Genomic DNA, 17,326 nt, shown 5'->3' with positions numbered 1-17,326 from the left:
GCCAGTGACTGAGATGTGGAAGATTTCATAAGGGAAGAGATGCCTAGTAGACATCCAGAGAGAAATGTTGAATTGGCAATTGAAAAGAAAAGTCTCGAATTAAGAAGAGATTTACATACCATATCTATGCCTGGGTGTCACCAGCATGCAGCTGGTCATTAAAGGCACTGAAATTGGTGAGATCATCACAAGTTTGAATGCAGTCAGAGAAGAAAGAAAGTTCAAAGATTGAGACTTGAGGCATTATAAATTGGAAAAGTTATAAAGATGCCTTTGTGATGTGTTATTTTGTGTTAAGGACTGCTCTTTTTCTTTTTTATTCCTTTTATAAGATTCCCAATCCCTACCTATAGGAGGGGTAACACATTTTATCCTCAATATAGAGTGAGAGAAGAACATAAATTCTAAAAGCAAAGACTTGGCTTTTTAAATTTAAATTAATTAAAATTAAATAAAACTGAATATTCATTTCCTCAGCTGTATCGGCCACATTTCAAGTGCTTAACAGCTGCAGGTGGCTAGCGGCTATTGTGTTGGAAGGCATAGGCAATGGAATGTTTCCATCACTGCAGAAAATTCTGTTGGACAGCACTACTCTAGACTGTGATTTGGTGCTCATTGGGAAAAACTACTTCCTGCCAGGACGATGCTGCCCGGCTGTGGGGCGTGCGATGGGTTTCACTTGTCCCTGTCTAAGCCTGCTGCAATTCTGGAAAGCAGATTTCTAGGTAGCATGAAAATTCTAGAATCTTTGAGATAGGCTGAGAGTGTTGAAAGGAAGGAAATAAAGAAGGAAGATGCTAGGAACACTGACAACAGAGCAAGTTCAGAAAATTTTTATGGAGGTAGGTGCTTTAGTTTTGAAAATTTGTCTACCACCTATGGATCGTTGGGTCTGACTCTGATTTATGAAGAGAACTTTCAAAATGAGAAAATCTTCACTATGAAATGCCAACATGAGCTGACTTCTGTATGTGCCGTAAAAAATGTTGTTTTTCTTTGATATGTTTTATATGATATTATTTATGTTGCCCTTTTTTTACTGTTAGAAATCTTTGTCTCCTTAAAACATCTGTGAGTGGATTACCAAGTACACGCATTAAAAAGAACAAAGCTCTGTCTGGGTTCAGCCTACAGAGCTGCAGGCACAGCGTCCCAGGTAAGCAATGAGAGCATTTCTTCTGATTAATATCAAGAGATCAAGGAGATTGATGAGTTCTAAGGTGTTGTGTCTCATATCCGATATGTGATTTGCTGTGTAGTGTTCTGTCATCCTTCATTTTATCATGACACTGATTTCTTGGGAGAAGAACTGGACATTGTTGATATGAAAGGGCACGAAGCCTGCCAGAAAATGTGTACCGACACCAGCCGCTGCCAGTTTTTTACCTATTCTCCGCCTCATGAATCTTGCAACGGAGGGAAGTAAGACATAAAGGGTTATACAGATGCTCCTGTCCCATCTCTTTTGAAGGGCATTATGTTTATACCATTTTGTTTCCAACCTGCAGGGGTAAATGTTACTTAAAACTTTCTTCAAATGGATCTCCAACTAAAATTCTTTATGGGAGAGGAGGCATCTCTGGATATACATTACGGTTGTGTAAAATGGATAACGGTGAGTTTAATGTTACTTGAAAAAATACATCTGAAGGAGTTATTCTATGCTGAATACGTCACGACAAGAAAGCCAATAATAGCCACAGAGGGGACAAAATTAGTGAAATAATGAACTTTGATGCAATTTTCTGTTATTTTCACTCCTATCACCCAGGATGATCAGGTTTTAAAGGTAAATATTGGGCCTTGACTAAACTCTGCATTGCCTAGTATTAACTGAAGATGTATTTTAATTTTACACATTCATACATCTGGTATTTCATGGTGAGACTCAGGCTCAGCCAACACTTTTATGTCTTGCTATCAAGGCCCACTGTCTTTCTTATCATCCTTTATAACTGAAATATCAACCAGCATCTTAGTTAATCAAATTATTCATTTCCTTTCCATCGGCCATTACTTGATCTTTAGTTGAAACATAAATAATCATCATGTGTTTGACAATTATGTCTCTATTCAAGAAATACTCGAGTAGCTACTTCTCAGGGGTCTTCATTCTTTCAGATTCCCTGCAAGTGTTCTACATACTTATGAATACCACAAAAATTACGGTAAAACCTTATTACTTTGTAACAATGAGTGTGGTGCAGTGGAAATAAGTAGATTATCCAGATTAAACAAGACCTGTAATAACTTAAAAATTACAATAAAAATCAGATCAGTAGTATTTTCACCTCTGGCCAGTTTCTGGGCTTAGTAGCCAGAAATGGTTTGCAGGTGAGTGGAATCGTCTAAGGGATGGCATCCCCAACAGGAAAGAACTTTCCACACCCTCCTCCCTAAATTACCATCATGCCCTGTTATGACTTTAGTATTTCTTGATTTACATAAAACTGCACGTTTTTAGACTTTTATTGCTTAATGTCTGACATTATAATGCAATATAAATTAAGATGCAACTGAGATTTGATGAATAAAATAGAAGTGGTAATTATGCTTTGTAATAGTTTCGAAGTATGAAAATTTTTTGTGTCAGAATTATTTGCTCTGCTGGGAAGTTGAAGAAATCCTTAATTTGTGAAAACTTGTTTTGTAGAACTTATAATATTATATTGTGTTCAATACTAATATCCTAACTAGGAAACTATGCCTTCCTAGAGTTTAGAGGGGGCTCTGATGGAAATCTTTGGGTGGTTCAATCTTCTTTAAAACGTCAATCAATTAAATTGTGTCTCATACATTCTATGTTTTTCTCACAATAAATTTACCTAGGCAAGAACGAGTGTTTACACTAATTCTGCTGTCTTAGTTCTACTAAGCATTAGAGGGACACAGCAAGTTTTGTTGTTAACGATGTTGACATAGTTTAAAAAATAAGAACCAGCACTTAGGCCTTAAATTGCAGAATCCATTCTCCACTCTCCTTCCTTCGTTATGCTCTTCTCAGTTGAATTTATAGACTCTATAAAGATTGCAGAATACATCAGGTATAGATTGATAGTTGAGGCAGAAAATATAAGGGAAAATGAAATCTTCTACCTTTTTAGTGAAGCTTCTGAATTAAATGAAACTAGATAATTAGGTTTGGCTGTACTATATTAGATGAAATAATACCCCACTAGGAAAGGAAACATCTAACTGAGATGTTTATCATGTCTTGCACTGTCATTGGTCTACAATATAATTTAAGTTTCTTAAGATACAGAGCAATTGCCGTCAAAAGAAACATGCCTTAACACAAAACGTAGTGCTAGACGTACATATTTTCAATATTTTGTTTGAACTGGGAAACCAAATAAAATGAACATCCAGACCAATGACTCATTATTGAGTTGTTCATAACGTATTTTAGTTATTGCTTCCCTATTAATTTTCCTAAACTTTGCCATTATGCCACTTCCAAGCTTGCAATTACAAGAGCTTCCCAGTAATTCCAAAAAAGAGTCAAAATCTTCAAAAGGATCCTCTAAAACTAATCTCCATCTGATCCACTCTAAAGTAAGAGCTCTCTTCTCAGCATATCTAGGTTTTCATAAATACATCATGCTTGTTCCTACCTCAGCTTTCCACCAGCTGGTGTTTCCTTCAAATCTCCTTTCCCTGTCCTTTCCTTCTATTTGAATCTGCCTCAGTGTTACACAGTCATTTCCCGTTGAGGAAAGAAAGACTTAGAGAGGTTGTTGACATCTACAAAACTAGTGAATGACTCTAGGACGTGGCTTTTGAGCAGTGAATCTTCTGGTAACTTCACACTCCTCCTCTAGCAAAGGACCTGAAGCTTCCTTGATCCCCTGAGCATTGCTATCCTAAGTGTGATCTGGGTATAGCACATTGGCATCACCTGGTGATACCAAGCAATGCTCTGCTTGCCATGCTCTGAGCCAATTAATCACAACAAATTAGAGATCAAGAAAGGAGGTTTTAATTCGATTAGCCGGCATAATTGGGAAGATGACAGACTAATGTCTCAAAAAACCCCCATCTTCTGAAGATTACAGAATCTTGAGGTAGTTATATAGGGAAAATGGACAGTTAGGAGGGCGTTTCCTCCAGGCATGACGGACTTCAAGGTTTTCTATTGTTCGGTTCTTGTGTCAGCTGTGATGGATACTTTGTAGATGTGTTTACCACCTGTGGTCAGCCTGTTTCTGGAGAGAAACTCATAGAACAAAGTTTTAATTTATCAAGCTATCAGGGAGTACATACATAAGCAGAGGCCATAAATCAGGAGAGCATGTGAATTTTTTAGAGTACTTGCAGAGCAGCGGGTAGTCACACAGAGGAGGGACTGCGGCCGTTTAGTGTAACAAGATGGCCTCACTTTTGGTCACTTACACTGCGTTTGCTAGAAAGAATTTCAGGCCCTGCCCCAGACTGAATCAAAATCTGCATTTTAAAAAATAACCAGGTGATCCATATGCACATTAAAATATGAGAAGCACTTCTCTGGAATACTGTTGTCTATGAACACCTCACTCCCATTCTAGCTAGGCTACTTGGGCAAATTTGGCCAAGGCTTCCAACCAGGAGGGTGGGTTCTTGTGTTTGCCATTCCAGGAAGTAGAGATAGAATGGACTATCCCATCAGGTCAGCCAAGACAGAAAGAAACAAAGGGGTAAGTCTGCATCAAAGTCCTTGGAAAGCATCAAGCTTTGAGCCAAAGAACCCCACACTGTCAACAAGACCAAAGGGCAAAAGCAGTTCACAAACAGAAGAGCAGGCCAGGTTTGGATGCTGGTGGAGCAGGAGGGACTGGGACCAAAGGTTGGTCTGAGTGGGAGGGGATAGGGGAGAATTGGACAACGGCTACAAACTGAGTGGAAGACGCTCAACTTTTCTTTATAACAGTGGTTCTCAACCTTTAGCAGGGCTGATTACAACTGAAATCGCTAGACTCTACAGCCAGAGGTTCCCATTCACTGGGTCTGAGGAAGGGCTCAACAGTTTGTATTTCTAACCAATTTCCACTTGTTGCTGTTGGTCTGAGGGCCACACTTGACAACCCCTGCTTTAAAAGGACCATCAGGGTTATTGTTCCAGGGGGGATAAGACTGCCTCCTAGGACCAGATGAGGCATTATTTGGGGGCATGTGATTTCAAGGTGACTTACTCATTCAATTTTCATGTACATGTTTTGCTTTGTCAACTTGATTATAAAGTTTCTTCCAGTCAAGGTCATGGGAAATGATTGAGTCAAGGGAAGGTTTTCTTCCCGTTGTGCCTGAAGGAACACAACTACTGATTGCAAAAGAAGATTTAGGAAGCTACTCATTGCAATCCTTTTGTTGCAGCTTGTACAACCAAAATCAAGCCCAGAGTTGTTGGAGGAAGGGCGTCTGTTCCTGGTGAGTGGCCATGGCAGATAACTTTGCACATCATCTCACCCACCCAGAAACACCTGTGTGGAGGCTCCATCATTGGAAACCAGTGGATATTAACAGCTGCTCATTGTTTCGACGAGTCAGTACTAGTACTGTTTTTGCTCGTTCACCATGCTCACATATAGATTAAATCTATCACTAGTATTTTGGTAACATTTTTTAAATGTACATTATTCTATTGGCTAAATTAATTTTCTATCTTTAATGAAAAAAAACAAAAAGGGAAGAGCCGCTCGTGGTCTACTAGCATCCGAACGGGTGCAGGAACATGGCTGACTGCATACAATTCCACTTTCTCATTTAAATGTATATAGATCCCCAGGGGAGTTCTTGTTACTTCCTATGAGAGAACACCGTCTTCTGTGCATTGTCCTGGGCATTGGGTCCAGAACTAAACTCAAAGAGAATTTTTCATTCCCTGAATCTAATTTCCCATTCTGTCTCTCCCTTTCTCTCTCTCTCTTTCACCGTTTCCACACACAGAAGGAAGAGTTCATTACGCATCCTCAAATTGTATTCCCTACTTAGGTCAACTTTAATATTGGCCAAACATCAAAGCTCCATGGGGAGAGTATATGTACCCTAGGGAATTTTAGTTGGCCAAACTTCCTCTTTGCACTTCAGTATCCTCTGAGTTGTTTCCAGATACAGTTTTGTTGTGTGTATATACATTTTTTATCAGTATGCAGCATACTCACATTATAACTCGAAGATACATTTGAAGTCAATAGTCTCCTTTGCCTTTTACATATGGGAAAATGGAGTACCAGAAAGTCTAGGTGAATTTCTCAGGGTCACGGCCAATCAATGGCAGAGTTGAGACTAAAACCCAGAACTCTTCGTGTGTGTGTGTGTGAGTGTGTGTGTATGTGTTGGAGAGTGGATAGAGCATTTATTCATTTTTGTGTTTAACTATAAGGTAAACGCTAGCCCAGGCTCTTCTATATAGGAGAAATATATGACTGAAAAATCTTGGCATGAAATCACCTTCTTCCACCTAAAAGTCCATCACTGGCAGAAAATATTAGCTAGTATAGCCAGTTCAATAACAGTCTAGCTCTAATGTTTAGGAATTATTTGGTAAAGGAAATTTCTTTTCTTCTATTGTTTACTCCTTAGGGTAGAGTCACCTAAAATTTTGCGTGTCTATAGTGGCATTTTAAATCAATCAGAAATAAAAGAGGATACATCTTTCTTTGCGGTTCAAGAAATAATAATTCACGATCAATATGAAATAGCAGAAAGTGGGTATGATATCGCCTTGTTGAAACTGGGAACAACAATGAATTACACGGGTATGTAGAATTTTAAATGGAAAGTTTTCTACAGTGATGACCTAGACGTAATGTTTAACACTGCCAGATTCACGGCCTGACCCTGGCCATTGCTCCATGGTTGATATCATGGAAGGGGAGGGTTTGCAAAGCTAGTCTTTCAATCTAAGACTGACTTTCTTTGCTGATTATTGAACCCTATTTTGGGCTCTGGATGAAATGACAAGTTTTCTCCAGGCTTCATCAGATGAACAGAATGACATAATTTTTGTAACACATTGGAATATTAAAGAGGATTTATACCTCCCTTTTAGGGACAAAAGGATTGCAGGTCACAGCAATTAAGCAACTCTTACACGGTCCCAGACCTGGCTAGAGAGATGGAGTTAGTGGGAAAGGCTGCGGCTGGTCTCGCTCTTGTGCCCTCATCCGGGAATGTGTTGAACGTATATCTGTTGAACATATAATGCTGAACATCAGGGATGAAAATGTTTGACAATGAGGCAAAACCGAATATAAATAGAGAATACAGTAAATAATGCAAAGTGAAAGAAGAGAGTCTCCTAGGAAAGAAGACATGTTTCGTTTCTGATAACTAAATTATGGTTTTTACAATTTAGATTCTCAACGACCCATATGCCTACCTTCCAAAGGAGATACAAACGTAATATATAGTGATTGCTGGGTGACTGGATGGGGGTACAGGAAATTAAGAGGTAAAAGATGATGTTTCTTTATATGCTTCATCCTAAAGAACACAGTTTAACCATAACCTTTTTTGCTATGTCAAGTCATACATCTAAAATGTAAGTAAAATAATAACATTATTCAATTGCAGAAAGTGTATTGATAAAGATGGAAAGAAAAAATTACCCAGATGAGGATAATATTGTGTCTGTTTGATTGGAAATTTTAAATGTGACGATCTCTTTAAAGATTAATTATTTTTAATGAAGTTTAATGTGAAACCTAGAACTTTTCAGTCAATGCCCTAGCCTGTTATTCAATTATTTTCTCTAGGAAGCCATTCCAGTTAGAGCTATAATTAATTTTGAACTTAAATAACATTAACAAAATGGTATTCACAATAATGGGCATAATGTCTTCTTTATACTCTGTAATTATAAAAGGTCTGAGGTAAACCTAATACTTTTTCTTCCTGGATTTTTATATAGGTGTGATTTTAATTTTAAATACATATATTCCTATTTAAATATCTATTTCTATTTCTATTATATATATGGTTATTCCATTAACAAACTAAAAAATTTTTCAGACAAGATACAAAATACTCTCCAGAAAGCCGAGATACCCTTGGTGACAAATGAAGAATGCCAGAGAAGATACAGAAGTCATAAAATTACTGATAAGATGATCTGTGCAGGCTATAAAGAAGGAGGGAAGGATGCTTGTAAGGTATGAGTGTTCTCAACCAACGGAATATATTTAAATTAGAATGTTTAATGCATTTGAAAAAGCAGTCTTCTGCCAAAGAGCAGGAACACAGTGTGTTAGTTTTCAAACTGAAGTTTATGAAAGGGCCAAGACGGAATTTTAGCGAAACCACTCAGAGGAAAATGTATTTAAGATGAGAAGCGTCTGAACTGATCTGTGTGCCTTTTCTTTTCTCCTCTCGTCTTAGGGAGATTCAGGGGGCCCCCTGTCCTGTAAACACAACGAGGTCTGGCACTTGGTGGGCATCACGAGTTGGGGTGAAGGCTGCGCTCACAGGGAACGGCCAGGTGTCTACACCAACGTGGTCAAGTATGTGGACTGGATTTTGGAGAAAACCCAAGCACCGTGAAAGAGTTCCCGGATGTCAGCTGTCTCCCTGAAGGACCAACCAGATTACTCTGGGAGAGGGTTTTGATTTCACTGAAGAAGACAACTGTGCCATCATTTTCCTCTACAGGTTACAATACTGAGACAGACCCAAGTTGAAGGCGCTTGGCATTTGCAACAAGACGCCAAAAGAAAACAAGCCACTGTTTTCAAAACTGCTGTTCCATGATCCTTATAGTTTGCTTTTCAGCATCCAGTCTCTTGCTTTTTGATCACACCTTTACTGAGCCAAAGAAACACTATAAGGTGATGCTTCTGAAGATTAAAATATAGCCAAATACATCAGAGAAGAATCGAGCAGTGGCACCAAAGGATCAGGTTGAACTGCTGAAAGAAACCACCGTAAAAAGATTTGCTAAATGAAAAATGGGAGCTGGAGAAAACGGAGACAAGGACGGTCACCACCAATTTGCGAGAATCTGCTCTCTGCCTGTATGAACACATCTCCTAGGAAAAGAAGAACGGGACTGCATTCAATGACAGGTTTTCAGAATAATCAGGAATTCTTGTCATTTCGACTTTGAATATTTTTTTTCAGATTAGTTTGAGTAGATACAAGCTCTGAGTGTGAATGTGGACTCCGGAATTTCTATACGGGAGAAGATTAAAGGCAGCAACTCATCTGGACGTGGTCCTTCAGGGAACTAGAATCTCAAAGATGTACTTGCCTAGAAAACTATTTGTGCAAAGATTGTATGTTTATTTGGCATGGTTTTGGGGTAGAGGAGGCTGATGGAGATGAAAAGAGCAAGCTAAAGCCTTTCTAGGACAGTCTGCCACTGCCAGTGTGGGTTTGAAAATCTACATTTATAGATAAATGTATTGGACAGAAATCAACATAAAGTACATCCATGCTACAGAGGAAAACAATTTGGGAACAAATGGATGATTATAGGAGAGTCTTAAGCATCTTCAAGGCAGCTCCCTGTTTCTGAAGTCCTGGAGTTTTCCTTTTCCCTACAGTGCAAATATTTACCTGGTTGTTGTTTCTGGTGTAGTGTAATAACTTAGAATTTGCATCGTCTCCACCAGTTTTCAATTTGTGTCAACACCTATATAATTTACCCAAGATGAAAAATATTTTTTGAGCACACTGAGCTGTGCAGCTTCAATGTGAGCAAATAGATATGTCCCTTCCTTCATGAAGCTTCCAGTCTAGTCAGCATGAACAGCAAAAATCAAATAATTACACAAGTATAAAGTATATCATTTAAAATGGAAAAGAGAGGGATGCACAGGGTTCTATGAAAAGGGAGAGGAAGAATAGCATTTGGGGCAGGTTCAAAGATTGGGACAAAAGGAATTTGTTCTGAGGAGGACAAAACAAAAACAAAAGCAAACAAAAAACTCCCAAAATAAAAAAGACTGGAATGGCATAAAAGGGCCAGATCCAAAATGCTTGTAGATTCACACAACACTGGAATTGAAAAGTAGAGTGCCACTAAGATTACCAAACAATGATAATTTTTCTTGTCTTATTGTCTGTTCATTACCGTAGTAGTCTGGATGCAACACTTCACGTAAAAAAAGATTAGGATGTAATTCCTGATAAGAAAAGATCTTTCCTCTACATTCCTCATCTGTGTCTCTTTTGTTCAAAAGGAGAGGAAGAGGCATTAAGGGATAGAGGAGGCTATGTGTTACTAATCTATTTCTGAATAAGCGTTTGTTATTCCTTTTTAAAAAAATCTTTCTATAAAGTCTTTCCCAAGAAATTTTTGAGAAAAACACATATTTTAGTTTTGTAATATTTAGCTTTGTATAATGTTTAATTTTTGAATAGCTAATATATGCCCATGGTTCAAAAATGAAAACACCATAAGAAGATACAAAATATACAATAAGATTCCATTCTCCATGCCAAAAGATGGCACACTCTACACACCCTTCAGCATTTTTCTCTTTTTCACTTAGTGCTCTGTCTTGAAAGTATTTCTGATTGGTATTGAGAGGGCTTCCTTGATCTGTTTTTACAGAAGGATGGTATTCCATCACAGAGATTCCACGTTGTATTTAACCAGTCCCCTACTGATGGACACTTAGGTTGTTTCCAGTTTTTCACTCTTTCTTATGTATGCAGGTAAACTTGTAGGATATATTCCAGAAGGAGAATTGCTGAAAACAAAACAAGGATCAATGCTTTCATAATTTTGATAAATATTGTCAAACTCCTCTTCAAAAATTTGTAGCAATTCTCTCCCATTAGCAATGTAAGAGAGGGTCACACTTTGGGTAACATTATGACATCAAACTTAGGAATTTTTTGACAGCCCAATAGGTGGAAAAGGGTATCTCAATGTAGTTTTATTTTGCAGTTCTCTTAATATAAGTGACATTAAACGTCATATGTGTAAGGTCACCAAATTATTAACTGCTTAATTTTTAATTAAATAGTAATTTGGCAGTTACCATGTAGACAAAAATAGAGTATGATCCTTGCAGTCTTAAAAATATAGTAAGAATTCTTGTGAAAAAAAGTTCTAGAACTTACATTGTGCAAACTGGATAGCAGCTCAGTGTGCTGAACTTACTGGGTGCCTACCTTTCTCCCTGTGTGTTATAGACGTAAATTTGGGGCGGAAGTGACCTCATCTCCAGTTCCAGGGGTGGGTCCTGATTTGTGTGCATCCAATGACATAATCTTATCTTCCTTTCCCTGGGAATGAGATCATGGGTGAGCAGGTATAGGCAGCTGGCACATGGCATGCCCCAGCCACAGCGATTGGCTCAGCTGTCAATCTGAACCATGTTTAAGACTTTGGATTGATTGTCAAGAGAATAGCTTTCTCTTTCCCCTCCACTGGGGGCGGGAAGCACTGACCTTGGTTGCGGTGGCAGCAATCTTGAGAAGCCAGCCCAGGGCCCCCAGAGACATGGAGACAGAGTACCTGAGGCCTGAACAAACTCTGTTTCACAGCAATAAATCTCCTTTTGTGTTTAAACCAGTTCGAATTGGGTCTTCTATTGCTTGCCATGGAAACTTCGGGATGCACTGGGACTTAGTGACCCAAAGTATTGTTAATACCCTGATTCAATTAAATTTAACCTGCCTTTATTGGGCACCTACTACTGTACTGTTCTATGGAACATAGCTTATTTTTTTATTCTAATTTGAAAAGCTGTATTTTCTTGAATAATTTTGATTTTAAATATTCAAGGAAAGGTTGTTTATGAGTCACCACAGAGCTGTCTCTTTCTGAACAGCCGACAATGAGGTCACACATAATGCGGTTTTCACGGCTGGCACCTTGGGCACCAGTAGGTTGCCATAAACATAGACTTTAAAGAGTGAACCCAAACTTTGGAATGAGAGTCATATATGACTAAGGCATTTATTTAAGAAAGACTTTACAAATAATACATTTTATATTGTATTTGATCCACTTATGGCCTTAGCTATTGTCTTACCCCATTAAAGAGTCAGGGAAACTGATCCATTTTGATGAAGAGGCGTGTCCCCATCTGGTCCTGTTCAGACCCTCTTCTCCCTTCATCCTCTGGCTTCTACACTGTCTTCTAATATTCTGTGGTATGTACTTTTCCTCATCCCACACCAGTGTGGGACTGAATGGGCCTTTCCCTATCCTGGTGTGAGAAAATTTGCAACATTCTGGTTAAAGTCCCAAAGGTCACTTTTAGAGAATTTGCCGACGGCACTGATGCTCCAGCAGCAGTTAATGGCGGTCGTATATTGTTTCAGTAGTTTCCTCTATCTGCTTGCCTTTTCACAAGATGTCGATGAAGCCACCTGTTAGGGGAGGGTTTCTCTGGGTGCCAGGAAGAGGTGGGGGCCACAGGGCCTGCTTCCTGGCCACGGTCCATGGGCTCTATCCCGACACCCCACTCATTTCCCTCGCATTGTGTGTACAGTACTCATTAATCAGAGTGGTGCAAGCTTCTCTTCTTCCTTCTTGGGAGAAAATCTCTGCCATTTCCAAGGCCATTCACAAACTAAAGATAACTCTTCAGAGCAATTTTTTAATTAGAAATGTGCCTCTGTCTACGGGTGTGTGTGTGTGAGAGAGAGAGAGAAAGAGAGAATGAAAATGAATATACATATATATATATTTTTTTTTTTCGTGAGGAAGATTGGCCCTGAGCTAACATCTGTGCCCATCTTCTTCTATTTTGTATGTAGGATGCCTGCCACAGCATGGCTTGATGAGCAGTGCTTAGGTCCTTGCCAGGGATCCCAACCAGTGAAACCTTGGGCCATTGAAGTGGAGCACATGAACTTAATCACTCCGCCACCGGCCGGCCCCCAAAATGAATATTTCTGATAGCTGAAACACTGATGACTCTCTTCAACTTCACTGCCTCTCTGGTTTCAATCCTTCCTCATCTTTAGATTCAGTTTTGGTTTTCTGGAGCTTCCATAGCAAATTACCCCAAACTGAGCGTTTTGAAACAACAGAAATGTATTCCCTCACCGTTCTGAAGGCTAGAAGCCTAAAATCAAGGTGTCAGAAGGGCCACAGTCTCTCGCAGGCTTCTACTGGAGGCTCCTTCCCTGCCCCTGCCAGCTTCCGGTGGCCTCAGGCGTCCCTGGCTTGTGGCAGCCTCACTCTGACCGCTGCCTCCATCTGCACACGCCCCCTCCCCTGTGTCTCGTCCCCTCTTCTTACAAGGGCGCCAGTCATACTGGGTTAAGAGCCAACCTACTGTGTAAAGTGTATACTTCATGTAGTATATCATTTACTGTCATTATCCATTGAATTCAAAATTGTAGAGAAGGGACTTTATTCAAAATGCCTCGTACAGTGACTGGCACCAAATAAATTTCAATAAGTGAGCTCCTTCCTTTTTGTCCTCGGCATCAGGTAATTTTATTACAAATGTAACAGTACCCGGTGGGATTCCCAGATGAAGATTACAGTCGTGTGTGTCTGCGTTTGTTTTACTTGCTCTACCTAAAGAGGGGCCAACATTTATCTTTTGTCCCACTGCACCTGACACCCCCAGGAACGTGTGCATGCTTTGTAAGCACAAGAAGCTTTCAAAGGACCCTGTGCTGTGCAGAGGCAGGAATTTCCATGTCCTGTGAGGATTTATGGATGATACCAATGCTGGGACATTGTCAAAGGAACACTCGGGGCGACACTCATGGCCTTGGCTGGGAGACACCGTAACAAAGTGTGCAGAATACCAAGCCATTGTCATTACATGGAGAACAGGATCAACCGGAAGGGTAGGGTTTTTCAGTTAAGTCTCTGCTGCCACCGCTTAAAACAATTATCCTCATTGTGAGAATGGGGAAGCACGCGAGAGAAATCAAGACAAAAATTCCTTGCTCAGAAGTATCTATATAATTGAACAATCGATATCTGGCTAGCGGTGGATCTGGATGTATTCCTCAAATCATTACTTCACTGGGTCGAGGGAAGGATTAATAAAGATATTTTACAATGATTTTTCTGCATCCTATCTATTTCAAAGTGTTTGTGAAACGGCAGCCCTCAAGATGGGACTATTTTTCAGACCTGAAAGTTAATTTTTCCTTATTCAGATTCTAATTTGTAAAGGAGAAATGAAATGAGAAATCTGAGATATGACGGGTGGCCTTTAACAGTCCACCCGACAGTCAATATATGGGTTTAGCAGCATATGGACGGCTGTGCTGGAATCTATGAAAATAGTGCGCAGCTGGGGGCTGGCCCCGTGGCCGAGTGGTTAAGTTCGCGCGCTCCGCTGCAGGCGGCCCAGTGTTTCGTTGGTTCGAATCCTGGGCGCGGACATGGCACTGCTCATCAAACCACGCTGAGGCAGCATCCCACATGCCACAACTAGAAGGACCCACAACGAAGAATATACAACTATGTACAGGGGGGCTTTGGGGAGAAAAAGGAAAGAAATAAAATCTTTAAAAAAAAAAAAAAATAGTGTGTAGCTGGGGCTGGCCTGTGGCCGAGTGGTTAAGTTCCCGTGCTCCGCTCCAGTGGCCCAGGGATTCGCAGGTTCGGATCCTGGGCGCGGACATGGCATCGCTCATCAGGCCATGCTGAGGTGGCCTCCCATGTCCCACAACTAGAAGGGCCCACAACTAAAATACACAACTATGTACTGGGGGGATTTGGGGCGAAAAAGCAGAAAGAAGGAAAGAAAAAAGATTGGCAACAGTTAGCTCGGGTACCAATCTTTTAAAAAAAAAGTAGCGTACAGCTAAATTAGAGGCTCAGGTGCTGAATCCGCTCATCCTTGTAATTTAGCTGAACTGCAGGCCTTATACATTTATATCTATGGTTCCAGGCTTTTCCCTCCTGCTACTCAGCGCATTAAAACGCATGTAAAGAGAGCAATCTCTGTTACTCTGGAGCATCAGAATGGCAAGTTCAAAGTTGCTCTGGTTCTAGCCAGCCTACTCCTTTTGACTTTTGGCCTTGACCAAAGTGCTATTGCACCTTGATGAGACCCGTGAAAGGTGATATTTGGCACATGCACTATTGGGGGCCCACACACTCTTAGAGGAGAAAGAGACTTTAGGGATCATATCCACAGAAATGAAGTCCAGACCCGTATTGGAAAGAAACAAGTTTCCAAGACACCACACTTATTACTTAAAGGCATTTCCCATCCAGTTGTTAGTCGGTCCACATGCATGGCATTGACATTGAAGGTAAACCACAGTTCTTAGAGTCAGGATCCATATGTTCTCCTCCTTATTTCCTCTCAACTCCAGCAGCTTCCAGTACAATGTTGGGGAAGAGCAGATGTCGAAATGAATGAGGGGCTTCTTGAGCAGCCTTTGAAATAACTCCACAGAGGGCATGACCCTAAGGATGCCATTCATGTCATTATAATTTACTTCTACCCAAAAAGACTTAAAGTGGACACTCTGGAGTTAAGTGAACAGCTTGTTGAGTGGATATCACAGACGTAAAACTAAAGCAGGCCAACACTCAGCGATTAGTATTGTTCATAATAATAGCAATATCATTTTGATTAACAAGAATTAGAAAAAGAATACAAGTAAGACCATGGCCATATCTACATGTTACGGAGTGCGTGCTGTGTGCTCCATTAGCTTTATTCCTTGTCACACCTCAAACTCCTCATTACCACCAGGTAGGATAAGGTAGTTTTATTCCCATTTTAACAGTATAATGTTATTGTTTTTACAGGAAAAACAAGGAAGGAATCAGCTTGTAAATATTTTCAACAATTCTCCATTTTTCCACTAGATGGCACCATGAAACCTCTTTTTGCTACATCTTAAACCATAGCATCTGCACAGAATGCGCTTAATTTGTAATGTGTTTAAACAAATTCTATGTATATATAATATCTGGAAACATCCAACCAGATCAATGGCTTTAATTCAGATTCGTTTACTTTTTCAAATATAATTGTTGTAAATATCTAGTTCCTGGATAGTAGTTTCTCCTTTAAACCGTATGCTCCAGAGTCCCCCAGCTTTGCAATCTTCACTTGCCTTTAGTGACTAACCACTGCGAGCCCCCAACAGTGTGCGCAGTGTGCCAGTGTGTACCACGGTGCACTCCCAGACACCTCTGGGGCTGCAGAGGGAGTGCTTCCCTGCGTTCCCAAAGCATCCCTATTGTCACTTGCCATCTTGCTGAGTCACATGGCGCAGGACTACTTCTGGCCATGTCTTTGTTGTTTCCTTTAAACTGTCACTGCCCACCCTTCTGCACTTTTTGACACCCCCCAACCTTCCAGTCACTCTCTGCCCCTCCTCCACACCTGCTTTGCTGGACACGTGAACAGAATCCCTTCTCGGATTACTCAGAATATTCTTAAGATCATGTTGCAATATTTAAAACAAGCAAACAAGCAAAAACCTTTGAATTCTGAAGGCTTGGGGATAACAGGAAAAAAAAAGAAAAGAAAAATACACCTTCCCCAAAACACACACACACACACACACACTCACACACAGAGGCAGGTGAATATAGATACAAACACTCCGAGACTCCATGGATCAAGATCCTCCGTAGAAATTTCCCTGCTGGCTGTGTGTTTCCCTGGCCCCTAGTGTGCAGGTACCAGCTGAAGCATTTTCCAACCACAGGGGCAACCACATTTTGGGGGCCTGAAGCTTATGCTATTTTGTGACTATGACATAGAAAGCCTCTTAGGGGCAGAACTTCCATCAGTATTTGGTTTGTCCACTTCTTGTGGACAGAAGAAAGCCCTGAGGTACAAATCTGCCTTGACCTGTGGATAGTGTCTAATAAATTGGCCAGCTGGCTAGGGACTTGAAAAAAACTAAGTAAAACTGGTGGAAAGAAAGTCTTGGGAAGAGAGGTCTAGGTGCCACTCTTGAAAGGGCTCAGTATGAATCGTCATGGCTCCCACATGCGCCCATCAGAGGGCGCAGTTATTCTGTGAACTGAAGACTAACTCTAGAGAAGAGAAATTCTTGACGTCTTGAAATGTCATTCCCTTCTCAGCCTCCCCGTAGCCTGTTTTCAAGGTATACTCCTCAAGTTTTCAGAAGTTACTGGAGTCCAGTCTTAGTTTGAGCACCCCACAACAAAATTATAATTCAACCCTGCTAACCAGAGAGATACAGGTGTTGTGGGAGATCAAGCTGTGCAGAGCCCCCGAAAATCTGCAGATACTATCCGTCTTTGTCTGGCTCCCATAAAGCCTGCTTAGAGACCTCTGCTCTGCCTGAACATTGTGGGAATGGGCTTGAAATGCCTTTCCAGTTCAGCCAGTACACCGTTAAGCTAGAATCACCTTCTATGGAATAAAAAAAATAGGTGCCTTGAGAAAGTGAGGCCAGATGATGCCCTTCTGGTAAG

At 40.4% G+C, this 17,326-nt stretch overlaps 1 protein-coding gene across 3 annotated transcripts in view; it reads left to right on the top strand.

Moving 5' to 3' along the window:
- F11 (coagulation factor XI) overlaps nucleotides 1–13,967 on the top strand; it is a 28,258-nt gene extending 14,291 nt beyond the window's left edge. For 2 of the 3 annotated variants that reach the window (XM_070253251.1, XM_023630525.2), the window contains 8 exons: nucleotides 1,050–1,159; nucleotides 1,263–1,425; nucleotides 1,512–1,618; nucleotides 5,353–5,521; nucleotides 6,562–6,737; nucleotides 7,337–7,432; nucleotides 7,993–8,132; nucleotides 8,359–13,967. In XM_070253251.1, coding sequence (XP_070109352.1) covers nucleotides 1,050–1,159; nucleotides 1,263–1,425; nucleotides 1,512–1,618; nucleotides 5,353–5,521; nucleotides 6,562–6,737; nucleotides 7,337–7,432; nucleotides 7,993–8,132; nucleotides 8,359–8,520 — 1,123 coding nt within the window. In that variant the 3' untranslated portion in view covers nucleotides 8,521–13,967. The remainder of the gene's footprint in view (nucleotides 1–1,049; nucleotides 1,160–1,262; nucleotides 1,426–1,511; nucleotides 1,619–5,352; nucleotides 5,522–6,561; nucleotides 6,738–7,336; nucleotides 7,433–7,992; nucleotides 8,133–8,358) is intronic. The other variant, XM_070253252.1, reaches the window with a different exon arrangement.
- Nucleotides 13,968–17,326: the final 3,359 nt, after the last annotated feature.

Source organism: Equus caballus, chromosome 27, assembly GCF_041296265.1.
Source record: "Equus caballus isolate H_3958 breed thoroughbred chromosome 27, TB-T2T, whole genome shotgun sequence".
In the NCBI taxonomy this organism is placed as follows: Eukaryota; Metazoa; Chordata; class Mammalia; order Perissodactyla; family Equidae; genus Equus; species Equus caballus.
The sequence above is the reverse complement of the archived record's forward strand: the minus strand, read 5'-3'. Positions and strand labels throughout refer to the sequence as shown.